At 52.1% G+C, this 23358-nt stretch overlaps 1 protein-coding gene across 1 annotated transcript; it reads right to left on the bottom strand.

Annotated features, from left to right (window-relative positions):
• Positions 1 to 3210: 3210 nt before the first annotated feature.
• On the bottom strand, positions 3211 to 18401 carry LOC135040602 (M protein, serotype 5-like). Its single transcript, XM_063954844.1, has 2 exons — positions 18312 to 18401; positions 3211 to 4478 (listed from the first exon to the last, which is right to left on the bottom strand). Exon 2 carries the CDS (start codon positions 4476 to 4478, stop codon positions 3612 to 3614), a length of 867 nt encoding a protein of 288 aa, XP_063810914.1. The 5' UTR covers positions 18312 to 18401; the 3' UTR covers positions 3211 to 3611.
• Between the last annotated feature and the right edge of the window lie 4957 nt (positions 18402 to 23358).

Genomic DNA, 23358 nt, shown 5'->3' with positions numbered 1-23358 from the left:
TCCAAGTAGGCACGTCACACAGTCCGTACTTATACTGGCAGGAAAAAGAGGCAATTTGGAGGCCCTTGCACAAACTGGCTTTATTCTACCTAAGTTGCCCTCCCACAAGTGTGTACTCCGAAAGAGTGTTTAGTGCCGCCGCTCACCTTGTCAGCAATCGGCGTACGAGGTTACATCCAGAAAATGTGGAGAAGATGATGTTCATTAAAATGAATTATAATCAATTCCTCCGCGGAGACATTGACCAGCAGCAATTGCCTCCACAAAGTACACAGGGAGCTGAGATGGTGGATTCCAGTGGGGACGAATTGATAATCTGTGAGGAGGGGGATGTACACGGTGATATATCGGAGGGTGAAGATGAGGTGGACATCTTGCCTCTGTAGAGCCAGTTTGTGCAAGGAGAGATTAATTGCTTCTTTTTTGGGGGGGGTCCAAACCAACCCGTCATATCAGTCACAGTCGTGTGGCAGACCCTGTCACTGAAATGATGGGTTGGTTAAAGTGTGCATGTCCTGTTTTGTTTATACAACATAAGGGTGGGTGGGAGGGCCCAAGGATAATTCCATCTTGCACCTCTTTTTTCTTTTCTTTTTCTTTGCATCATGTGCTGATTGGGGAGGGTTTTTTGGAAGGGACATCCTGCGTGACACTGCAGTGCCACTCCTAGATGGGCCCGGTGTTTGTGTCGGCCACTAGGGTCGCTAATCTTACTCACACAGCTACCTCATTGCGCCTCTTTTTTTCTTTGCGTCATGTGCTGTTTGGGGAGGGTTTTTTGGAAGGGACATCCTGCGTGACACTGCAGTGCCACTCCTAGATGTGCCCGGTGTTTGTGTCGGCCACTAGGGTCGCTAATCTTACTCACACAGTCAGCTACCTCATTGCGCCTCTTTTTTTCTTTGCGTCATGTGCTGTTTGGGGAGGGTTTTTTGGAAGGGCCATCCTGCGTGACACTGCAGTGCCACTCCTAGATGGGCCCGGTGTTTGTGTCGGCCACTAGGGTCGCTAATCTTACTCACACAGCTACCTCATTGCGCCTCTTTTTTTCTTTGCGTCATGTGCTGTTTGGGGAGGGTTTTTTGGAAGGGACATCCTGCGTGACACTGCAGTGCCACTCCTAGATGGGCCCGGTGTTTGTGTCGGCCACTAGGGTCGCTTATCTTTCTCACACAGCTACCTCATTGCGCCTCTTTTTTTCTTTGCGTCATGTGCTGTTTGGGGAGGGTTTTTTGGAAGGGACATCCTGCGTGACACTGCAGTGCCACTCCTAGATGGGCCCGGTGTTTGTGTCGGCCACTAGGGTCGCTTATCTTTCTCACACAGTCAGCTACCTCATTGCGCCTCTTTTTTTCTTTGCGTCATGTGCTGTTTGGGGAGGGTTTTTTGGAAGGGACATCCTGCGTGACACTGCAGTGCCACTCCTAGATGGGCCCGGTGTTTGTGTCGGCCACTAGGGTCGCTTATCTTTCTCACACAGTCAGCTACCTCATTGCGCCTCTTTTTTTCTTTGCGTCATGTGCTGTTTGGGGAGGGTTTTTTGGAAGGGACATCCTGCGTGACACTGCAGTGCCACTCCTAGATGGGCCCGGTGTTTGTGTCGGCCACTAGGGTCGCTTATCTTTCTCACACAGTCAGCTACCTCATTGCGCCTCTTTTTTTCTTTGCGTCATGTGCTGTTTGGGGAGGGTTTTTTGGAAGGGACATCCTGCGTGACACTGCAGTGCCACTCCTAGATGGGCCCGGTGTTTGTGTCGGCCACTAGGGTCGCTAATCTTACTCACACAGCTACCTCATTGCGCCTCTTTTTTTCTTTGCGTCATGTGCTGTTTGGGGAGGGTTTTTTGGAAGGGACATCCTGCGTGACACTGCAGTGCCACTCCTAGATGGGCCCGGTGTTTGTGTCGGCCACTAGGGTCGCTTATCTTACTCACACAGCGACCTCGGTGCAAATTTTAGGACTAAAAATAATATTGTGAGGTGTGATGTGTTCAGAATAGGCTGAAAATGAGTGTAAATTATGTTTTTTGAGGTTAATAATACTTTGGGATCAAAATTACCCCCAAATTCTATGATTTAAGCTGTTTTTTAGGGTTTTTTGAAAAAAACACCCGAATCCAAAACACACCCGAATCCGACAAAAAAAATTCGGTGAGGTTTTGCCAAAACGCGGTCGAACCCAAAACACGGCCGCGGAACCGAACCCAAAACCAAAACACAAAACCCGAAAAATTTCCGGCGCTCATAATTTCTGGTTAAACATGTGTTACAACACATTAGTACAGATATTAGAGCAATAAGCAAACCAATTTATCATGGGACACAAACAACATCATCAACATCCTCAGTGTCAGATAGTAGTAGTACACACATATCCCCCTCATCCGGTTCCATATCTAGACAAGCATACTCAATTTTTATTATGCCCTCATCAACGTCTTTAGTTGTACTGCTCCCCACATGTGCAGATGGTGCAGAAATGGTGGAAGGAGGCTTCTCTACGAGTACAGTATCAGCAATGCCAGATTCACACATAGCCAACGTGGACACCCCTAGACTCTCCCTGGGGATTTGTGAACTTGCAGTATGTTCTTCAGTCTCAGTGTCTTTTTTTTCTTGGGCACTGATTTGTCAGTTTTCAAGGTGACACCTCTACCTCTTTTTTTAACATTGTAAAAGATTTCTATTTCAGGTGTCCTTTCCTAAACTTTTTGCCCCCTGGAACACCTTTAGTAGATGTTGTAGTATCATGACTGGCAGCCACAGCACTAGTACTTGGTTGCTGCTCCTGCTCTTCCATTGACCGATCGTTATCCATATCAACACACAACGCTTATATTATTAACATGGTGGGTGGCACAGCACAATGGGAGAGAGGGAGATTTCAGTGAGAAGCACAAGAGGAGAGAGGAAGGTTACAGTTAGAAGTAGAGATGAGCGGGTTCGGTTTTACTCGGATTTACTCTGTTCTCAAAACGGCATCTTATTGGCACACAGATATCTCGTGTTTTGAATAGTCAATAAGATGCCGTTTTGAGAACCGAGTAAGTCTGAGTAAAACCCGAACCCGCTCATCTCTAGTTAGAAGCACAAGGGGAGAGAGGAGGGTTTGGGTGAGAAGCACAAGGGGAGAGGGAGGTTGAGGTGTAGATCAGGAAGGGGAAAACGTAGGTTTGGGTGAGGAGCAGTGAGGGAGAGAGACATTTGGGGTGAGGAGTTTAAAAGTGTATTTTTATTAATAAAAATACAGAGCCCTGTGGCCCTGAAGAAGGCACTGACTTTCTGGTTCTATAGATCACTAAACAGTCATCTGGTGAAGATACAGTGTGAATCTATGGAAGCGTGGGACAGTATTATGGCATACAGCGCAGTAGTACAGGGAAGAGAGTACCTTAGCAGTTTTATCTTTACACATCAATTTATCACATTTGTGGGTTGAAGAAGGTCAGAGCATGAGACCCCCCCTCTGTACTACACGCACCAGGACCTTGTATATGCCTCATGTCTATAGGATTAGATGATCGTCCACTATACTGCGTGGTGGACATCCATACAGCGTGAGGCCTATTCTCCCCCCAGTGTCCTCCCTCTGCCCAACAGCAGATTCTACATCATACACTTGGGAGAGTGGACGCCAGCCTCATCTTGCGCTGGACATTCCCCGCGTCCTTCCTACACTGCTGCTCCCTCTGCAGCTGCTTGTTCTGCTCCATCATCCTCTTCTGCTGAGCCTGCAGGACTCGGAATCGGTGGATGAGCTGGGACAGCTCCTGCCTGAGGCCTTGGTTCTGCTCATTCACCTTTCTGCTGACCTCTTGCAGTGCCTTTCTGGCTTCCTCATGGGCCTTCTGGGACAGCTGGTTCAGCTGCTGCTCAGAGTCCTGCTGGCACTGGGCCTTTTGCTGCAGGAAGGCGCTCTTCACACTAAGCAGGGACTCTGCATGCTTCCCCCGGGTGGCCATCACCTCCTCCTCCAGGCGTCTTACGAGGGAGGCCTGCTCCTTCTCTAGTTCCTTCATGGGCTCCAGCTCTTTCAGCTCTTTCTGGAGGTTGGCCAGCTCGGTTTCCCTCTCCAGCAGTTGGTCCCGCAGCTTCTTCTCTTCATTCTGGAACTGGGACTGGAGCTGTGATTTCTGCCGCTGGATGTCCTCCAGCTCCCGCCGGTTCTGGTCGTTCAGACTGATTATGGCATCCTGGCGCCTCTGGCTCCTCTTGCTCATGTACAGCAAGTATTCCTGGCTCTCCACTCGGACTTTCTCCGCTTCCTCCTGCAGCAGCTCATTCTCCGTGCGCAGCTGCTCCAGCCTCCTCCTCAGTCCTTCTTCTTCAGCCACCAGATGGTTGTGCTCCTCTTGAAGGATCGCCTTCCGTGCGCTCTCCACAGCTGGGGTCCCATCTCCGCCCTCCTCCACTTGTTCAGGGGCATTAGTCTCAGAAACCTTCCCAGCTTTGCCCACTGACTTCTTCTTTGGTGCCATCTGTGAGATACATGAAGAAAATGTGTCATAAGAGCTTACCATCTATTCCTGTTCCTGCATTGTACCGGAACAACATTGTGGTGGTCCTACCTAATCCCATCCTAATCACACTCTGATATCTGGGGTGACAGATCTATACAGGATGTGTTGCGGTGATTACTACGTCTCGCATGATGTTAGAGAGTAGGGTAACGAGGCTTCAGGAGATATTCTGTTTGCCTAAGCCATCAACTTCTCTTTCCTGACACGTGTGCAGTTCTCAGCAAGACCCCACAACCTCAGACACTCAATATTCCCACCACTGCAGGCGCTGCGGCGACAATGTGGGCCAGAAGTGAATGGCGCAGGGTGATGCCGGCTCATGGAACATTGCTATGGTGGGTTTCTGAGTGTTACAGTGTTATAGAGTGTCCCTCAAAGGCGTATGTACTGTAGGGTAAGGCATGTGCCCTGCGGCGCCACCCGAGGGTGAAACGGTTAGTGTACGGAGCCCAATGCATGGTGAGTGCAGCGAGCACGTGAGGGGACGTGTTGTGCTCACCACCTATATTCCAGCTGTTGGGATTACGGCGTTGGTCTGCTAAACGCCGGGATCCCGACAGTTGGTAAATCACACTGATCATAGTGATAAGCAGCGAGCACAGGTGTGATAGTGATAAGCAGCGAGTGCAGGTGTGATAGTGATAAGCAGCGAGCACAGGTGTGCTAGTGATAAGCAGTGAGCACAGGTGTGATAGTGATAAGCAGCGAGCACAGGTGTGATAGTGATAAGCAGCGAGCACAGGTGTGATAGTGATAAGCAGCGAGCACAGGTGTGATAGTGATAAGCAGCGAGCACAGGTGTGATAGTGATAAGCAGCGAGCACAGGTGTGATAGTGATAAGCAGCGAGCACAGGTGTGATAGTGATAAGCAGCGAGCACAGGTGTGATAGTGATAAGCAGCGAGCACAGGTGTGATAGTGATAAGCAGTGAGCACAGGTGTGATAGTGATAAGCAGTGAGCACAGGTGTGATAGTGATAAGCAGCGAGCACAGGTGTGATAGTGATAAGCAGCGAGCCCTGGTGTGATAGTGATAAGCAGTGAGCACAGGTGTGATAGTGATAAGCAGTGAGCACAGGTGTGATAGTGATAAGCAGCGAGCCCTGGTGTGATAGTGATAAACAGTGAGCACAGGTGTGATAGTGATAAGCAGTGAGCAGAGGTGTGATAGTGATAAGCAGCGAGCACAGGTGTGATAGTGATAAGCAGTGAGCACAGGTGTGATAGTGATAAGCAGCGAGCACAGGTGTGATAGTGATAAGCAGTGAGCACAGGTGTGATAGTGATAAGCAGCGAGCACAGGTGTGATAGTGATAAGCAGCGAGCACAGGTGTGATAGTGATAAGCAGCGAGCGCAGGTGTGATAGTGCTAAGCAGTGAGCACAGGTGTGATAGTGATAAGCAGTGAGCACAGGTGTGATAGTGATAAGCAGCGAGTACAGGTGTGATAGTGATAAGCAGTGAGCACAGGTGTGATAGTGATAAGCAGCGAGCACAGGTGTGATAGTGATAAGCAGCGAGCACAGGTGTGATAGTGATAAGCAGCGAGCGCAGGTGTGATAGTGCTAAGCAGTGAGCACAGGTGTGATAGTGATAAGCAGCGAGCACAGGTGTGATAGTGATAAGCAGCGAGCACAGGTGTGATAGTGATAAGCAGCGAGTGCAGGTGTGATAGTGGTAAGCAGCGAGCACAGGTGTGATAGTGATAAGCAGCGAGTACAGGTGTGATAGTGGTAAGCAGTGAGTACAGGTGTGATAGTGGTAAGCAGTGAGCACAGGTGTGATAGTGGTAAGCAGCGAGTACAGGTGTGATAGTGATAAGCAGCGAGCACAGGTGTGATAGTGGTAAGCAGCGAGTACAGGTGTGATAGTGGTAAGCAGTGAGCACAGGTGTGATAGTGGTAAGCAGCGAGTACAGGTGTGATAGTGATAAGCAGCGAGCACAGGTGTGATAGTGGTAAGCAGCGAGTACAGGTGTGATAGTGATAAGCAGCGAGTACAGGTGTGATAGTGGTAAGCAGCGAGTACAGGTGTGATAGTGGTAAGCAGCGAGTACAGGTGTGATAGTGGTAAGCAGTGAGCACAGGTGTGATAATGATAAGCAGCGAGCAGAGGTGTGATAGTGATAAGCAGCGAGTACAGGTGTGATAGTGATAAGCAGCGAGCACAGGTGTGATAGTGATAAGCAGTGAGCACAGGTGTGATAGTGATAAGCAGTGAGCACAGGTGTGATAGTGATAAGCAGCGAGCGCAGGTGTGATAGTGATAAGCAGCGAGCACAGGTGTGATAGTGGTAAGCAGCGAGCACAGGTGTGATAGTGATAAGCAGTGAGCACAGGTGTGATAGTGATAAGCAGTGAGTACAGGTGTGATAGTGATAAGCAGTGAGTGCATGTATAATAGTGATAAGCAGCGAGCATAGGTGTGATAGTGGTAAGCAGCGAGTACAGGTGTGATAGTGATAAGCAGTGAGCACAGGTGTGATAGTGGTAAGCAGCGAGTACAGGTGTGATAGTTATAAGCAGCGAGCACAGGTGTGATAGTGATAAGCAGTGAGTGCAGGTATAATAGTGATAAGCAGCGAGTACAGGTGTGATAGTGATAAGCAGCGAGTACAGGTGTGATAGTGATAAGCAGCGAGCACAGGTGTGATAGTGATAATCAGCGAGTGCAGGTGTGATAGTGATAAGCAGCGAGTACAGGTGTGATAGTGATAAGCAGTGAGCACAGGTGTGATAGTGATAAGCAGCGAGCACAGGTGTGATAGTGATAAGCAGCGAGTACAGGTGTGATAGTGATAAGCAGCGAGTGCAGGTGTGATAGTGATAAGCAGCGAGCACAGGTATAATAGTGATAAGCAGCGAGCACAGGTGTGATAGTGATAAGCAGCGAGTACAGGTGTGATAGTGATAAGCAGCGAGCACAGGTGTGATAGTGATAAGCAGCGAGGACAGGTGTGATAGTGATAAGCAGCGAGCACAGGTGTGATAGTGATAAGCAGCGAGCACAGGTGTGATAGTGATAAGCAGTGAGTACAGGTGTGATAGTGATAAGCAGCGAGTACAGGTGTGATAGTGATAAGCAGTGAGCACAGGTGTGATAGTGATAAGCAGCGAGGACAGGTGTGATAGTGATAAGCAGTGAGCACAGGTGTGATAGTGATAAGCAGTGAGCACAGGTGTGATAGTGATAAGCAGCGAGTACAGGTGTGATAGTGATAAGCAGCGAGCGCAGGTGTGATAGTGATAAGCAGTGAGCACAGGTGTGATAGTGAGAAGCAGCGAGCACAGGTGTGATAGTGAACAAAAAGTAAGGTTTGTTGGCGCTGGGCAAAACTGTGTGAGTATAAATTGGAATCAGCAGCCACCTTGTAAGGAGGTAGCCAGCCTCCTTAGCAATTAGCAATTAAAAACAAACAAACACCAGGTCGGCGCTTAAAAGTCCAATAGTGCTGCCAAATATAATAAAACAATTTATTTAGCTAGCAAAGAAAAATAAAAATAAAAAACACAAAGAAACATATATAATAAATAAAAATAAAAACTAATATTGGACCACAATATTATATATCACATAAAACTAAGGTGTATTGCACCTCAGATAATAGCATAAATATGCTTATAATAAAAACATATAGGAGTGGGTCACCGGTTTTCACTTAAGCAGCTTTCAATACATTGAGATTAAATTCTAAATTGTTCAGTCTCTCACAGTTCAGAAAAAGTATGTCCTCCGGCTAATGAATTCAGCCTCTGTAACCATATATTTAAGGTATAATTTTCCACGTATTGGATATGATTTGAAAGAACCGTACGGTTTCAATTACTCACTGAATCGCTGTCCTTGCTTTCCTATGCACGGTGGGTAATGCAAAGCCGCTTTCTATCACCCTTTGCACGGGTGAGACATCCGTCGGCGGCACCCACAGGGATTGGATGTTTTCTTTAGCGCAGCACGATGTTAATGAGCTGAACTGCCGTGTGTCATCCCTGGTTTAAAGGTAGCTGTGCTCAGCAAGACAGACTGATGATGTTAGAGATGTGGAGAAATAGGAAGTCCGATCTCATCACAAGCAGGCTGATTGCCGGCAACAGGTTGCAGACTGCTTGATGTTGTAGAAAAGCCGGTATATTTCTCCTGTGAGCACTTTGGTAGTCTCAGTGATAATCTCACTGACCCGTCCTCTCTGTCTCCTCAACGCGTTTCTCCGCACCCCAGGCGGCTTCTTCAAGAGGCAAAGCAGGTGTGATAGTGATAAGCAGCGAGCACAGGTGTGATAGTGATAAGCAGTAAGTGTGATAGTGATAAGCAGCGAGCGCAGGTGTGATAGTGATAAGCAGCGAGCGCAGGTGTGATAGTGATAAGCAGTGAGCACAGGTGTGATAGTGATAAGCAGTGAGCACAGGTGTGATAGTGATAAGCAGCGAGTGCAGGTGTGATAGTGATAAGCAGCGAGTGCAGGTGTGATAGTGATAAGCAGTGAGCACAGGTGTGATAGTGATAAGCAGTGAGCACAGGTGTGATAGTGATAAGTAGCGAGCACAGGTGTGATAGTGATAAGCAGCGAGCGCAGGTGTGATAGTGATAAGCAGTGAGCACAGGTGTGATAGTGATAAGCAGTGAGCACAGGTGTGATAGTGATAAGCAGCGAGTGCAGGTGTGATAGTGATAAGCAGCGAGAGCAGGTGTGATAGTGATAAGCAGCGAGCACAGGTGTGATAGTGATAAGCAGCGAGTGCAGGTGTGATAGTGATAAGCAGCGAGTGCAGGTGTGATAGTGATAAGCAGCGAGCACAGGTGTGATAGTGATAAGCAGCGAGCACAGGTGTGATAGTGATAAGCAGCGAGTGCAGGTGTGATAGTGATAAGCAGTGACAATCAGTGAGCACAGGTGTGATAGTGATAAGCAGCGAGCGCAGGTGTGATAGTGATAAGCAGCGAGCACAGGTGTGATAGTGATAAGCAGCGAGCGCAGGTGTGATAGTGATAAGCAGCGAGCACAGGTGTGATAGTGATAAGCAGCGAGCGCAGGTGTGATAGTGATAAGCAGCGAGCACAGGTGTGATAGTGATAAGCAGCGAGCACAGGTGTGATAGTGATAAGCAGCGAGCGCAGGTGTGATAGTGATAAGCAGCGAGTACAGGTGTGATAGTGATAAGCAGCGAGCGCAGGTGTGATAGTGATAAGCAGCGAGCACAGGTGTGATAGTGGTAAGCAGCGAGCACAGGTGTGATAGTGATAAGCAGCGAGTGAAGGTGTGATAGTGATAAGCAGCGAGCACAGGTGTGATAGTGATAAGCAGCGAGCAGAGGTGTGATAGTGATAAGCAGTGAGCACAGGTGTGATAGTGATAAGCAGTGAGCACAGGTGTGATAGTGATAAGCAGTGAGCAAAGGTGTGATAATGATAAGCAGTGAGCACAGGTGTGATAATGATAAGCAGTGAGCACAGGTGTGATAGTGATAAGCAGTGAGCACAGGTGTGATAGTGATAAGCAGTGAGCACAGGTGTGATAGTGATAAGCAGCGAGCACAGGTGTGATAGTGATAAGCAGTGAGCACAGGTGTGATAGTGATAAGCAGTGAGCACAGGTGTGATAGTGATAAGCAGTGAGCAAAGGTGTGATAATGATAAGCAGTGAGCACAGGTGTGATAATGATAAGCAGTGAGCACAGGTGTGATAGTGATAAGCAGTGAGCACAGGTGTGATAGTGATAAGCAGTGAGCACAGGTGTGATAGTGATAAGCAGCGAGCACAGGTGTGATAGTGATAAGCAGTGAGCACAGGTGTGATAATGATAAGCAGTGAGTACAGGTGTGATAGTGATAAGCAGCGAGCGCAGGTGTGATAGTAATAAGCAGTGAGTGCAGGTATAATAGTGATAAGCAGCGAGTACAGGTGTGATAGTGATAAGCAGCGAGCACAGGTATAATAGTGATAAGCAGTGAGCACAGGTGTGATAGTGATAAGCAGCGAGCACAGGTGTGATAGTGATAAGCAGCGAGCACAGGTGTGATAGTGATAAGCAGTGAGCACAGGTGTGATAGTGATAAGCAGCGAGCACAGGTGTGATAGTGATAAGCAGCGAGCACAGGTGTGATAGTGATAAGCAGTGAGCACAGGTGTGATAGTGATAAGCAGCGAGCGCAGGTGTGATAGTGATAAGCAGCGATTGCAGGTGTGATAGTTATAAGCAGCGAGTGCAGGTGTGATAGTGGTAAGCAGCGAGCGCAGGTGTGATAGTGATAAGCAGTGAGCACAGGTGTGATAGTGATAAGCAGCGAGCACAGGTGTGATAGTGATAAGCAGCGAGCACAGGTGTGATAGTGATAAGCAGCGAGCGCAGGTGTGATAGTGATAAGCAGCGATTGCAGGTGTGATAGTTATAAGCAGCGAGTGCAGGTGTGATAGTGGTAAGCAGCGAGCACAGGTGTGATAGTGATAAGCAGCGAGCGCAGGTGTGATAGTGATAAGCAGTGAGCACAGGTGTGATAGTGATAAGCAGCGAGCACAGGTGTGATAGTGATAAGCAGCGATTGCAGGTGTGATAGTTATAAGCAGCGAGTGCAGGTGTGATAGTGGTAAGCAGCGAGCACAGGTGTGATAGTGATAAGCAGCGAGCGCAGGTGTGATAGTGATAAGCAGTGAGCACAGGTGTGATAGTGATAAGCAGCGAGCACAGGTGTGATAGTGATAAGCAGCGAGTGCAGGTGTGATAGTGATAAGCAGCGAGCACAGGTGTGATAGTGATAAGCAGCGAGCGCAGGTGTGATAGTGATAAGCAGTAAGCACAGGTGTGATAGTGAGAAGCAGCGAGTACAGGTGTGATAGTGATAAGCAGCGAGCGCAGGTGTGATAGTGATAAGCAGCGAGTGCAGGTGTGATAGTGATAAGCAGCGAGCGCAGGTGTGATAGTGATAAGCAGTGAGTACAGGTGTGATAGTTATAAGCAGCGAGTACAAGTGTGATAGTGATAAGCAGTGAGCACAGGTGTGATAGTGATAAGCAGCGAGTGCAGGTGTGATAGTGATAAGCAGCGAGCACATGTGTGATAGTGATAAGCAGCGAGCACAGGTGTGATAGTGATAAGCAGCGAGCACAGGTGTGATAGCGATAAGCAGTGAGTACAGGTGTGATAGTGATAAGCAGTGAGCACAGGTGTGATAGTGGTAAGCAGTGAGCACAGGTGTGATAGTGATAAGCAGTGAGCACAGGTGTGATAGTGATAAGCAGCGAGTGCAGGTGTGATAGTGATAAGCAGCGAGCACATGTGTGATAGTGATAAGCAGCGAGCACAGGTGTGATAGTGATAAGCAGCGAGCACAGGTGTGATAGTGATAAGCAGTGAGTACAGGTGTGATAGTGATAAGCAGTGAGCACAGGTGTGATAGTGATAAGCAGTGAGCACAGGTGTGTTAGTGATAAGCAGTGAGCACAGGTGTGATAGTGGTAAGCAGCGAGCACAGGTGTGATAGTGGTAAGCAGCGAGCACAGGTGTGATAGTGATAAGCAGTGAGCACAGGTGTGATAGTGATAAGCAGCGAGCACAGGTGTGATAGTGATAAGCAGCGAGTGAAGGTGTGATAAGCAGCGAGCACAGGTGTGATAGTGATAAGCAGTGAGCACAGGTGTGATAGTGATAAGCAGTGAGCACAGGTGTGATAGTGATAAGCAGCGAGTGCAGGTGTGATAGTGGTAAGCAGCGAGCACAGGTGTGATAGTGATAAGCAGTGAGCACAGGTGTGATAGTGATAAGCAGCGAGCACAGGTGTGATAGTGATAAGCAGCGAGCACAGGTGTGATAGTGATAAGCAGTGAGCACAGGTGTGATAGTGATAAGCAGCGAGTGCAGGTGTGATAGTGATAAGCAGCGAGCACAGGTGTGATAGTGATAAGCAGCGAGCACAGGTGTGATAGTGATAAGCAGCGAGCACAGGTGTGATAGTGATAAGCAGCGAGCACAGGTGTGATAATGATAAGCAGTGAGTACAGGTGTGATAGTGATAAGCAGTGAGCACAGGTGTGATAGTGATAAGCAGTGAGCACAGGTGTGTTAGTGATAAGCAGTGAGTACAGGTGTGATAGTGATAAGCAGCGAGCACAGGTGTGATAGTGGTAAGCAGCGAGCACAGGTGTGATAGTGGTAAGCAGCGAGCACAGGTGTGATAGTGATAAGCAGTGAGCACAGGTGTGATAGTGATAAGCAGCGAGCACAGGTGTGATAGTGATAAGCAGCGAGTGAAGGTGTGATAAGCAGCGAGCACAGGTGTGATAGTGATAAGCAGCGAGCACAGGTGTGATAGTGATAAGCAGTGAGCACAGGTGTGATAGTGATAAGCAGCGAGTGCAGGTGTGATAGTGGTAAGCAGCGAGCACAGGTGTGATAGTGATAAGCAGTGAGCACAGGTGTGATAGTGATAAGCAGCGAGCACAGGTGTGATAGTGATAAGCAGTGAGCACAGGTGTGATAGTGATAAGCAGCGAGTGCAGGAGTGATAGTGATAAGCAGCGAGTGCAGGTGTGATAGTGATAAGCAGCGAGCACATGTGTGATAGTGATAAGCAGCGAGCACAGGTGTGATAGTGATAAGCAGCGAGCACAGGTGTGATAGTGATAAGCAGCGAGTACAGGTGTGATAGTGATAAGCAGCGAGTGCAGGAGTGATAGTGATAAGCAGCGAGTACAGGTGTGATAGTGATAAGCAGCGAGCACAGGTGTGATAGTGATAAGCAGCGAGCACAGGTGTGATAGTGATAAGCAGCGAGCACAGGTGTGATAGTGATAAGCAGCGAGCACAGGTGTGATAGTGATAAGCAGCGAGCACAGGTGTGATAGTGATAAGCAGTGAGCACAGGTGTGATAGTGATAAGCAGCGAGCACAGGTGTGATAGTGATAAGCAGCGAGCACAGGTGTGATAGTGATAAGCAGTGAGCACAGGTGTGATAGTGATAAGCAGCGAGCACAGGTGTGATAGTGATAAGCAGCGAGCACAGGTGTGATAGTGATAAGCAGTGAGCATAGGTGTGATAGTGATAAGCAGTGAGCACAGGTGTGATAGTGATAAGCAGTGAGCATAGGTGTGATAGTGATAAGCAGTGAGTGTGATAGTGGTAAGCAGCGAGCACAGGTGTGATAGTGATAAGCAGCGAGTACAGGTGTGATAGTGATAAGCAGCGAGCACAGGTGTGATAGTGATAAGCAGTGAGCATAGGTGTGATAGTGATAAGCAGTGAGCACAGGTGTGATAGTGATAAGCAGTGAGCACAGGTGTGATAGTGATAAGCAGTGAGTGTGATAGTGATAAGCAGTGAGCACAGGTGTGATAGTGATAAGCAGTGAGTGTGATAGTGGTAAGCAGTGAGCACAGGTGTGATAGTGATAAGCAGCGAGCACAGGTGTGATAGTGATAAGCAGCGAGCACAGGTGTGATAGTGATAAGCAGCGAGCACAGGTGTGATAGTGATAAGCAGCGAGTGCAGGTGTGATAGTGGTAAGCAGCGAGCACAGGTGTGATAGTGATAAGCAGCGAGTACAGGTGTGATAGTGATAAGCAGCGAGTGCAGGTGTGATAGTGGTAAGCAGCGAGCACAGGTGTGATAGTGATAAGCAGCGAGTACAGGTGTAATAGTGGTAAGCAGCGAGTACAGGTGTGATAGTGATAAGCTGTGAGCATAGGTGTGATAGTGGTAAGCAGCGAGCACAGGTGTGATAGTGATAAGCAGCGAGCAGAGGTGTGATAGTGATAAGCAGCGAGTACAGGTGTGATAGTGATAAGCAGCGAGCACAGGTGTGATAGTGATAAGCAGCGAGTACAGGTGTGATAGTGATAAGCAGCGAGCACAGGTGTGATAGTGATAAGCAGCGAGCACAGGTGTGATAGTGATAAGCAGCGAGTACAGGTGTGATAGTGATAAGCAGTGAGCATAGGTGTGATAGTGGTAAGCAGCGAGCACAGGTGTGATAGTGATAAGCAGCGAGCAGAGGTGTGATAGTGATAAGCAGCGAGTACAGGTGTGATAGTGATAAGCAGTGAGTACAGGTGTGATAGTGATAAGCAGTGAGCACAGGTGTGATAGTGATAAGCAGCGAGCACAGGTGTGATAGTGATAAGCAGCGAGCAGAGGTGTGATAGTGATAAGCAGCGAGTACAGGTGTGATTGTGATAAGCAGCGAGCACAGGTGTGATAGTGATAAGCAGCGAGCACAGGTGTGATAGTGATAAGCAGTGAGCACTCTGTGTTACACACACGTCAGGACGCTCTCTGCGTTACACATGTCAGGACGCTCTCTGCGTTACGCGCACGTCAGGACGCTCTCTGCGTTACACACACGTCAGGACGCTCCCTGCGTTACACACACGTCAGGACGCTCCCTGCGTTACACACACGTCAGGACGCTCTCTGCGTTACACACACGTCAGGACGCTCCCTGCATTACACACACGTCAGGACGTTCTCTGCGTTACACGCACGTCAGGGCGCTCTCTGCGTTGCACACACGTCAGGACGCTCTCTGCGTTGCACACACGTCAGGACGCTCTCTGCGTTACACACACGTCAGGACGCTCTCTGCGTTACACACACGTCAGGACGCTCTCTGCGTTACACACACTTCAGGACGCTCTCTGCGTTACACAGACGGCAGGACGCTATCTGTGTTACACACACGTCAGGACGCTCTCTGCGTTACATGCATGTCAGGACGCTCCCTGCGTTACACACATGTCAGAACGCTCTCTGCGTTACACGCATGTCAGGACGCTCCCTGCGTTACACACACGGCAGGATGCTCTCTGCGTTACACACACGGCAGGACGCCCTCTGCGTTACACACACGTCAGGACGCTCCCTGCGTTACACGCACATCAGGACGCTCCCTGCGTTACACACACGTCAGGACGCTCTCTGCGTTACACACACGTCAGGACGCTCTCTGCGTTACACACACGTCAGGACGCTCTCTGCGTTACACGCATGTCAGGACGCTCCCTGCGTTACACACACGGCAGGATGCTCTCTGCGTTACACACACGGCAGGACGCCCTCTGCGTTACACACACGTCAGGACGCTCCCTGCGTTACACACACGTCAGGACGCTCCCTGCGTTACACGCACGTCAGGACGCTCTCTGCGTTACACGCACGTCAGGACGCTCTCTGCGTTACACACACGTCAGGACGCTCCCTGCGTTACACACACGTCAGGACGCTCCCTGCGTTACACACACGTCAGGACGCTCTCTGCGTTACACACACGTCAGGACGCTCCCTGCATTACACACACGTCAGGACGTTCTCTGCGTTACACGCACGTCAGGACGCTCTCTGCGTTACACGCATGTCAGGACGCTCCCTGCGTTACACACAAGTCAGGACGCTCTCTGCGTTACACACACGTCAGGACGCTCTCTGCGTTACACGCATGTCAGGACGCTCCCTGCGTTACACACACGGCAGGATGCTCTCTGCGTTACACACACGGCAGGACGCCCTCTGCGTTACACACACGTCAGGACGCTCCCTGCGTTACACACACGTCAGGACGCTCCCTGCGTTACACGCACGTCAGGACGCTCTCTGCGTTACACGCACGTCAGGACGCTCTCTGCGTTACACACACGTCAGGACGCTCCCTGCGTTACACACACGTCAGGACGCTCCCTGCGTTAGACACACGTCAGGACGCTCTCTGCGTTACACACACGTCAGGACGCTCCCTGCGTTACACACACGTCAGGACGTTCTCTGCGTTACACGCACGTCAGGACGCTCTCTGCATTACACGCATGTCAGGACGCTCCCTGCGTTACACACACGTCAGGACGCTCTCTGCGTTACACACACTTCAGGACGCTCCCTGCGTTACATGCATGTCAGGACGCTCCCTGCGTTACACGCATGTCAGAACGCTCTCTGCGTTACACACACGGCAGGATGCTCTCTGCGTTACACACACGGCAGGACGCCCTCTGCGTTACACACACGTCAGGACGCTCCCTGCGTTACACACATGTCAGGACGCTCCCTGCGTTACACACACATCAGGACGCTCTCTGCGTTACACGCACGTCAGGATGCTCTCTGCGTTACACACACGTCAGGACGCTCTCTGCGTTACACACACGTCAGGACGCTCTCTGCGTTACACACACGGCAAACGCACGTCAGGACGCTCTCTGCGTTACACGCATGTCAGGACGCTCCCTGCGTTACACACACGTCAGGACGCTCTCTGCGTTACATGCACGTCAGGACGCTCTCTGCGTTACACACACGTCAGGACGCTCCCTGCGTTACACACACGTTAGGACGCTCCCTGCGTTACACGCATGTCAGGACGCTCCCTGCGTTACACACACGTCAGGACGCTCTCTGCGTTACACACACGTCAGGACGCTCTCTGCGTTACACGCACGTCAGGACGCTCCCTGCGTTACACACTCGTCAGGACGCTCTCTTCGTTACACACACGTCAGGACGCTCTCTGCGTTACACACATGTCAGGACGCTCTCTTCGTTACACACACGTCAGGACGCTCTCTGCGTTACACGCACGTCAGGACGCTCTTTGTATTATACACAGATCATGGATAGCGACGGTCAGGTATGAATAAATAGATTTCCAGCAGTTTCAGGGCAGGATGTTCTGAGCATGGTATGTGCGATGTGGTACTTACCGCCACTTACCGCTGACATACTAATCAGGTAAGTAGTGACTTATCCCGGTAAGAGCTGCCTTTCGCGATGTCGGGACATCTAGGTTTAAGACACGAAAAATGGCTTCCCTGCGCCTGCCTTCTCAGCCTGGGTGCAGACGCAGGGGGCTTCCACAAATCAGTGATGCGATCGCAGCGCTGCCGGGTATTTACATGCTGCGGGGTCTTGCCCTGCCCTGGGAGGCCCCCAGCATACAATCGCAGCCAGTTGCAGTTTTGCTAAACCTGAGGGGCAGATGTATTAAGCCTGGAGAAGTGATAAAGTGGTGATAAGTGCAAGGTGATAACGCACCAGCCAATCAGCTCCAATATGTAAAATGACATTTAGGAGCTGATTGGCTGATGCGTTATCACCTTGCACTTATCACCGCTTTATCACTTCTCCAGATTTAATACATCTGCCCCTAAGTTCCTTAGTACACATCACCCTGTACAGTGTTACAGTGACCCCTGTATATAACGTGCGGTTACACCCCTCTGTCACCCTGCCCTCCATACACTGGTACAGAGTCTATGGGGGTCATTCCGAGTTGTTCGCTCTGTATTTTTTTTCGCATCGCAGCGATTTTCCGCTTAGTGCGCATGCGCAATGTCCGCAGTGCGACTGCGCCAAGTAAATTTGCTATGCAGTTAGGAATTTTACTCACGGCTTTTTCATCGTTCTGGTGATCGTAATGTGATTGACAGGAAGTGGGTGTTACTGGGCGGAAACAGGCCGTTTTATGGGTGTGTGTGAAAAAACGCTACCGTTTCTGGGAAAAACGCGGGAGTGGCTGGAGAAACGGAGGAGTGTCTGGGCGAACGCTGGGTGTGTTTGTGACGTCAAACCAGGAACGACAAGCACTGAACTGATCGCAGATGCCGAGTAAGTCTGAAGCTACTCAGAAACTGCTAAGAGGTGTCTATTCGCAAATCTGCTAATCTTTCGTTCGCAATTTTAATATGCTAAGATTCACTCCCAGTAGGCGGCGGCTTAGCGTGAGCAACTCTGCTAAAATCGCCTTGCGAGCGAACAACTCGGAATGAGGGCCTATGTGCAGCCATATACTGTAATATATAATGTCTGGCACTCACCAGTCTGTCAGGAGGAGTTTCCCCTGTGATCCCGGCTCTCTGTGTCCTGCATACATCCTACACAGCGTCTCCTAGTTACTGTACACAATGCCTCCCACTCACTGCCTCCTCCCTCCCACCTCACACCTCCTCCTGCTGCTCCTTCCCTGCCTCACACCTTCTCCTCCTGCTGCTCCTTTCCTGCCTCCCACCTCCTCCTCCTCCCTCCTCACACCTCCTCCTGCTGCTACTTCACTGTCTCACACCTCATCCTGCTGCTTCTTCCTTGCCTCACACCTCCTGCTGCTGCTCCTTCCCTGCCTCACACCTCCTCCTGCTGCTTCTTCCCTGCCTCACACCTCCTCCTGCTGCTTCTTCCCTGCCTCACACCTCCTCCTGCTGCTTCTTCCCTGCCTCACACCGCCTCCTGCTGCTTCTTCCCTGCCTCACACCTCCTCCTGCTGCTTCTTCCCTGCCTCACACCTCCTCCTGCTGCTTCTTCCCTGCCTCACACCTCCTCCTGCTGCTTCTTCCTTGCCTCACACCTCCTCCTCCTGCTGCTTCTTCCCTGCCTCACACCTTCTCCTGCTGCTTCTTCCCTGCCTCACACCTTCTCCTGCTGCTTCTTCCTTGCCTCACACCTCCTCCTGCTGCTTTTTCCCTGCCTCACACCTCCTCCTGCTGCTCGTTCCCTGCCTCACACCTCCTCCTGCTGCTTCTTCCCTGTCTCACACCTCCTCCTGCTGCTTCTTCCCTGCCTCACACCTCCTCCTGCTGCTTCTTCCTTGCCTCACACCTCCTCCTGCTGCTTCTTCTTCCCTGCCTCACACCTCCTCCTGCTGCTCCTTCCCTGCCTCACACCTCCTCCTGCTGTTTCTTCCCTGCCTCACACCTCCTCCTGCTGCACCCTCCTTGCCTCACACCTCCTCCTGATGCTTCTTCCCTGCCTCACACCTCCTCCTGCTGTTCCTTCCCTGCCTTACACCTCATCCTGCTGCTTCTTCCCTGCCTCACACCTCCTCCTGCTGCTCCCTCCCACCTCACACCTCCTCCTGCTGCTCCTTCCCTGCCTCACACCTCCTCCTGCTGCTCCTTCCCTGCCTCACACCTCCTCCTGCTGTTTCTTCCCTGCCTCACACCTCCTCCTGCTGCTCCCTCCTTGCCTCACACCTCCTCCTGCTGCTGCTTCTTCCCTGCCTCACACCTCCTCCTGCTGTACCTTCCCTGCCTCATACCTCCTCCTGCTGCTTCTTCCCTGCTTCCTACCTCCTACTCCTCCATCCCACCTCACAGCTCCACCTGTTGCTCCTTCCCTGCCTCACACCTCATCCTGCTGTTTCTTCCCTGCCTCACACCTCCTCCTGCTGCTTCCTCCCACCTCACACCTCCTATTCCTGCTGCTCCCTCCCACCTCTCACCTCCTCCTGCTGCTCCTTCCCTGCCTCACACCTCCTCCTGCTGCTCCTTCCCACCTGACACCTCCTCCTCCTGCTCCCTCCCACCTCCCACCTCTTGCTGCTTCTTCCCTGCCTCACACCTCCTCCTGCTGCTTCTTCCCTGCCTCACACCTCCCCATGCTGCTCCCTACCTGAATCACACCTCCCCCTGCTGCTCCTTCCCACCTCACACCTCCTCCTCCTGCTGCTTCTTCCTTGCCTCACACCTCCTCCTGCTGCTTCTTCCTTGCCTCACACCTCCTCCTGCTGCTTCTTCCTTGCCTCACACCTCTTCCTGCTGCTTCTTCTTCCCTGCCTCACACCTCCTCCTGCTGCTCCTTCCCTGCCTCACACCTCCTCCTGCTGCACCCTCCTTGCCTCACACCTCCTCCTGCTGCACCCTCCTTGCCTCACACCTCCTCCTGCTGCACCCTCCTTGCCTCACACCTCCTCCTGCTGCACCCTCCTTGCCTCACACCTCCTCCTGATGCTTCTTCCCTGCCTCACACCTCCTCCTGCTGTTCCTTCCCTGCCTCACACCTCCTCCTGCTGCTCCCTCCCACCTCCTCCTGCTGCTCCTTCCCTGCATCATAGCTCCTACTGCTGCTTCTTCCCTGCCTCACACCTCCTCCTGCTGCTCCTTCCCTGCCTCACACCTCCTCCTGCTGTTTCTTCCCTGCCTCACACCTCCTCCTGCTGTACCTTCCCTGCCTCATACCTCCTCCTGCTGCTTCTTCCCTGCTTCCTACCTCCTACTCCTCCATCCCACCTCACAGCTCCACCTGTTGCTCCTTCCCTGCCTCACACCTCATCCTGCTGTTTCTTCCCTGCCTCACACCTCCTCCTGCTGCTTCCTCCCACCTCACACCTCCTATTCCTGCTGCTCCCTCCCACCTCTCACCTCCTCCTGCTGCTCCTTCCCTGCCTCACACCTCCTCCTGCTGCTCCTTCCCACCTGACACCTCCTCCTCCTGCTCCCTCCCACCTCCCACCTCTTGCTGCTTCTTCCCTGCATCACACCTCCTCCTGCTGCTTCTTCCCTGCCTCACACCTCCCCCTGCTGCTCCCTACCTGAATCACACCTCCCCCTGCTGCTCCTTCCCACCTCACACCTCCCCTTGCTGCTTCTTCCATGCCTCACACCTCCTCCTGCTGCTCCTTCCCTGCCACACACCTCCTCCTCCTCCTGCTGCTTTTTCCCTGCCTCACACCTCTTCCTGCTGCTCCTTCCCTGCCTCACACCTCCTCCTGCTGCTTCTTCCCTGCCTCACACCTCCTCCTGCTGCTCCCTCCCAGTCCCACCTCACCCTGCTGCTCCTTCCCTGCCTCACACCTCCTCCTGCTACTCCTTCCCACCTGACACCTCTTCCTGCTGCTCCAATACCACCTCCCACCTCCTCTTGCTGCTCCAAAACCACCTCCCACCTCCTCCTGCTGCTCCCTACCACCTCCCACCTCCTCTTGCTGCTTCTTCCCTGCCTCACACCTCCTCCTGCTGCTTCTTCCTTGCCGCACACCTTCCCCTGCTGCTCCTTCCCACCTCACACCTCCTCCTGCTGCTTCTTTCCTGCCTCACACCTGCTCCTGCTGCTCCTTCCCTGCCTCACACCTCCTCCTCCTGCTGCTTCTTCCTTGCCTCACACCTCCTCCTGCTGCTTCTTTCCTGCCTCACACCTCCTCGTGCTGCTTCTTCCCTGCCTCACACCTCCTCCTCCTGCTGCTTCTTACCTGCCTCACACCTCCTCCTCCTGCTACTTATTCCCTGCCTCACACCTCCTCCTGCTGCTTCTTCCCTGCCTCAAACCTCCTCCTCCTGCTGCTTTTTACAAGCCTCACACCTCCTCCTGCTGTTTCTTCCCTGCCTCATACCTCCTCCTGCTGCTTCTTCCCTGCCTCCCACCTCCTCCTCCTCCTCCTCCCTCCCACCTCACAGCTCCACCTGCTACTCCTTACCTGCATCGCACCTCATTCTGCTGCTTCTTCCCTGCCTCACACCTCCTCCTGCTGCTCCCTCCCACCTCACCCCTCCTATTCCTGCTGCTCCCTCCCACCTCACACCTCCTCCTGCTGCTCCTTCCCTGCATCACACCTCCTACTGCTGCTCCTTCCCTGCCTCCCTCCTCACACCTCCCCCTGCTGCTCTTTCCGTGCCTCACACCTCCTCCTCCTGCTGCTTCTTCCCTGCCTCACACCTCCTCCTCCTGCTGCTTCTTTCCTGCCTCACACCTCCTGCTGCTGCTTCTTTCCTGCCTCACACCTCCCCGTGCTGCTTCTTCCCTGCCTCACACCTCCTCCTCCTGCTGCTTCTTACCTGCCTCACACCTCCTCCTCCTGCTACTTCTTCCCTGCCTCATACCTCCTCCTGCTGCTTCTTCCCTGCCTCAAATCTCCTCCTCCTGCTGCTTTTTACAAGCCTCACACCTCCTCCTGCTGTTTCTTCCCTACCTCATACCTCCTCCTGCTGCTTCTTCCCTGCCTCCCACCTCCTCCTCCTCCCGCTGTATGAGGGAGGGATGGCAGCGGGTGTCTCCGATGCGCTGTATGAGGGAGGGATGGCAGCGGGTGTCTCTGATGCGCTGTATGAGGGAGGGATGGCAGCGGGTGTCTCCGATGCGCTGTATGAGGGTGTGATGGCAGCGGGTGTCTCTGATGCGCTGTATGAGGGAGGGATGGCAGCGGGTGTCTCTGATGCGCTGTATGAGGGAGGGATGGCAGCGGGTGTCTCTGATGCGCTGTATGAGGGAGGGATGGCAGCGGGTGTCTCTGATGCGCTGTATGAGGGTGTGATGGCAGCGGGTGTCTCTGATGCGCTGTATGAGGGAGGGATGGCAGCGGGTGTCTCTGATGCGCTGTATGAGGGAGGGATGGCAGCGGGTGTCTCTGATGCTCTGTATGAGGGAGGGATGGCAGCGGGTGTCTCCGATGCGCTGTATGAGGGTGGGATGGCAGCGGGTGTCTCCGATGCGCTGTATGAGGGTGGGATGGCAGCGGGTGTCTCCGATGCGCTGTATGAGGGTGGGATGGCAGCGGGTGTCTCTGATGCGCTGTATGAGGGAGGGATGGCAGCAGGTGTCTCCGATGCGCTGTATGAGGGAGGGATGGCAGCGGGTGTCTCTGATGCGCTGTATGAGGGAGGGATGGCAGCAGGTGTCTCCGATGCGCTGTATGAGGGAGGGATGGCAGCGGGTGTCTCCGATGCGCTGTATGAGGGAGGGATGGCAGCGGGTGTCTCTGATGCGCTGTATGAGGGAGGGATGGCAGCGGGTGTCTCCGATGCGCTGTATGAGGGTGGGATGGCAGCGGGTGTCTCCGATGCGCTGTATGAGGGAGGGATGGCAGCGGGTGTCTCCGATGCGCTGTATGAGGGAGGGATGGCAGCGGGTGTCTCTGATGCGCTGTATGAGGGAGGGATGGCAGCGGGTGTCTCCGATGCGCTGTATGAGGGAGGGATGGCAGCGGGTGTCTCCGATGCGCTGTATGAGGGTGGGATGGCAGCGGGTGTCTCCGATGCGCTGTATGAGGGAGGGATGGCAGCGGGTGTCTCTGATGCTCTGTATGAAGGAGGGATGGCAGCGGGTGTCTCCGATGCTCTGTATGAGGGAGGGATGGCAGCGGGTGTCTCTGATTCTCTG

This window comes from Pseudophryne corroboree, unplaced genomic scaffold, assembly GCF_028390025.1.
Source record: "Pseudophryne corroboree isolate aPseCor3 unplaced genomic scaffold, aPseCor3.hap2 scaffold_752, whole genome shotgun sequence".
Classification (NCBI taxonomy): Eukaryota; Metazoa; Chordata; class Amphibia; order Anura; family Myobatrachidae; genus Pseudophryne; species Pseudophryne corroboree.
Note: the sequence above shows the minus strand (reverse complement) of the source record. Positions and strands in the feature narration are given on the sequence as shown.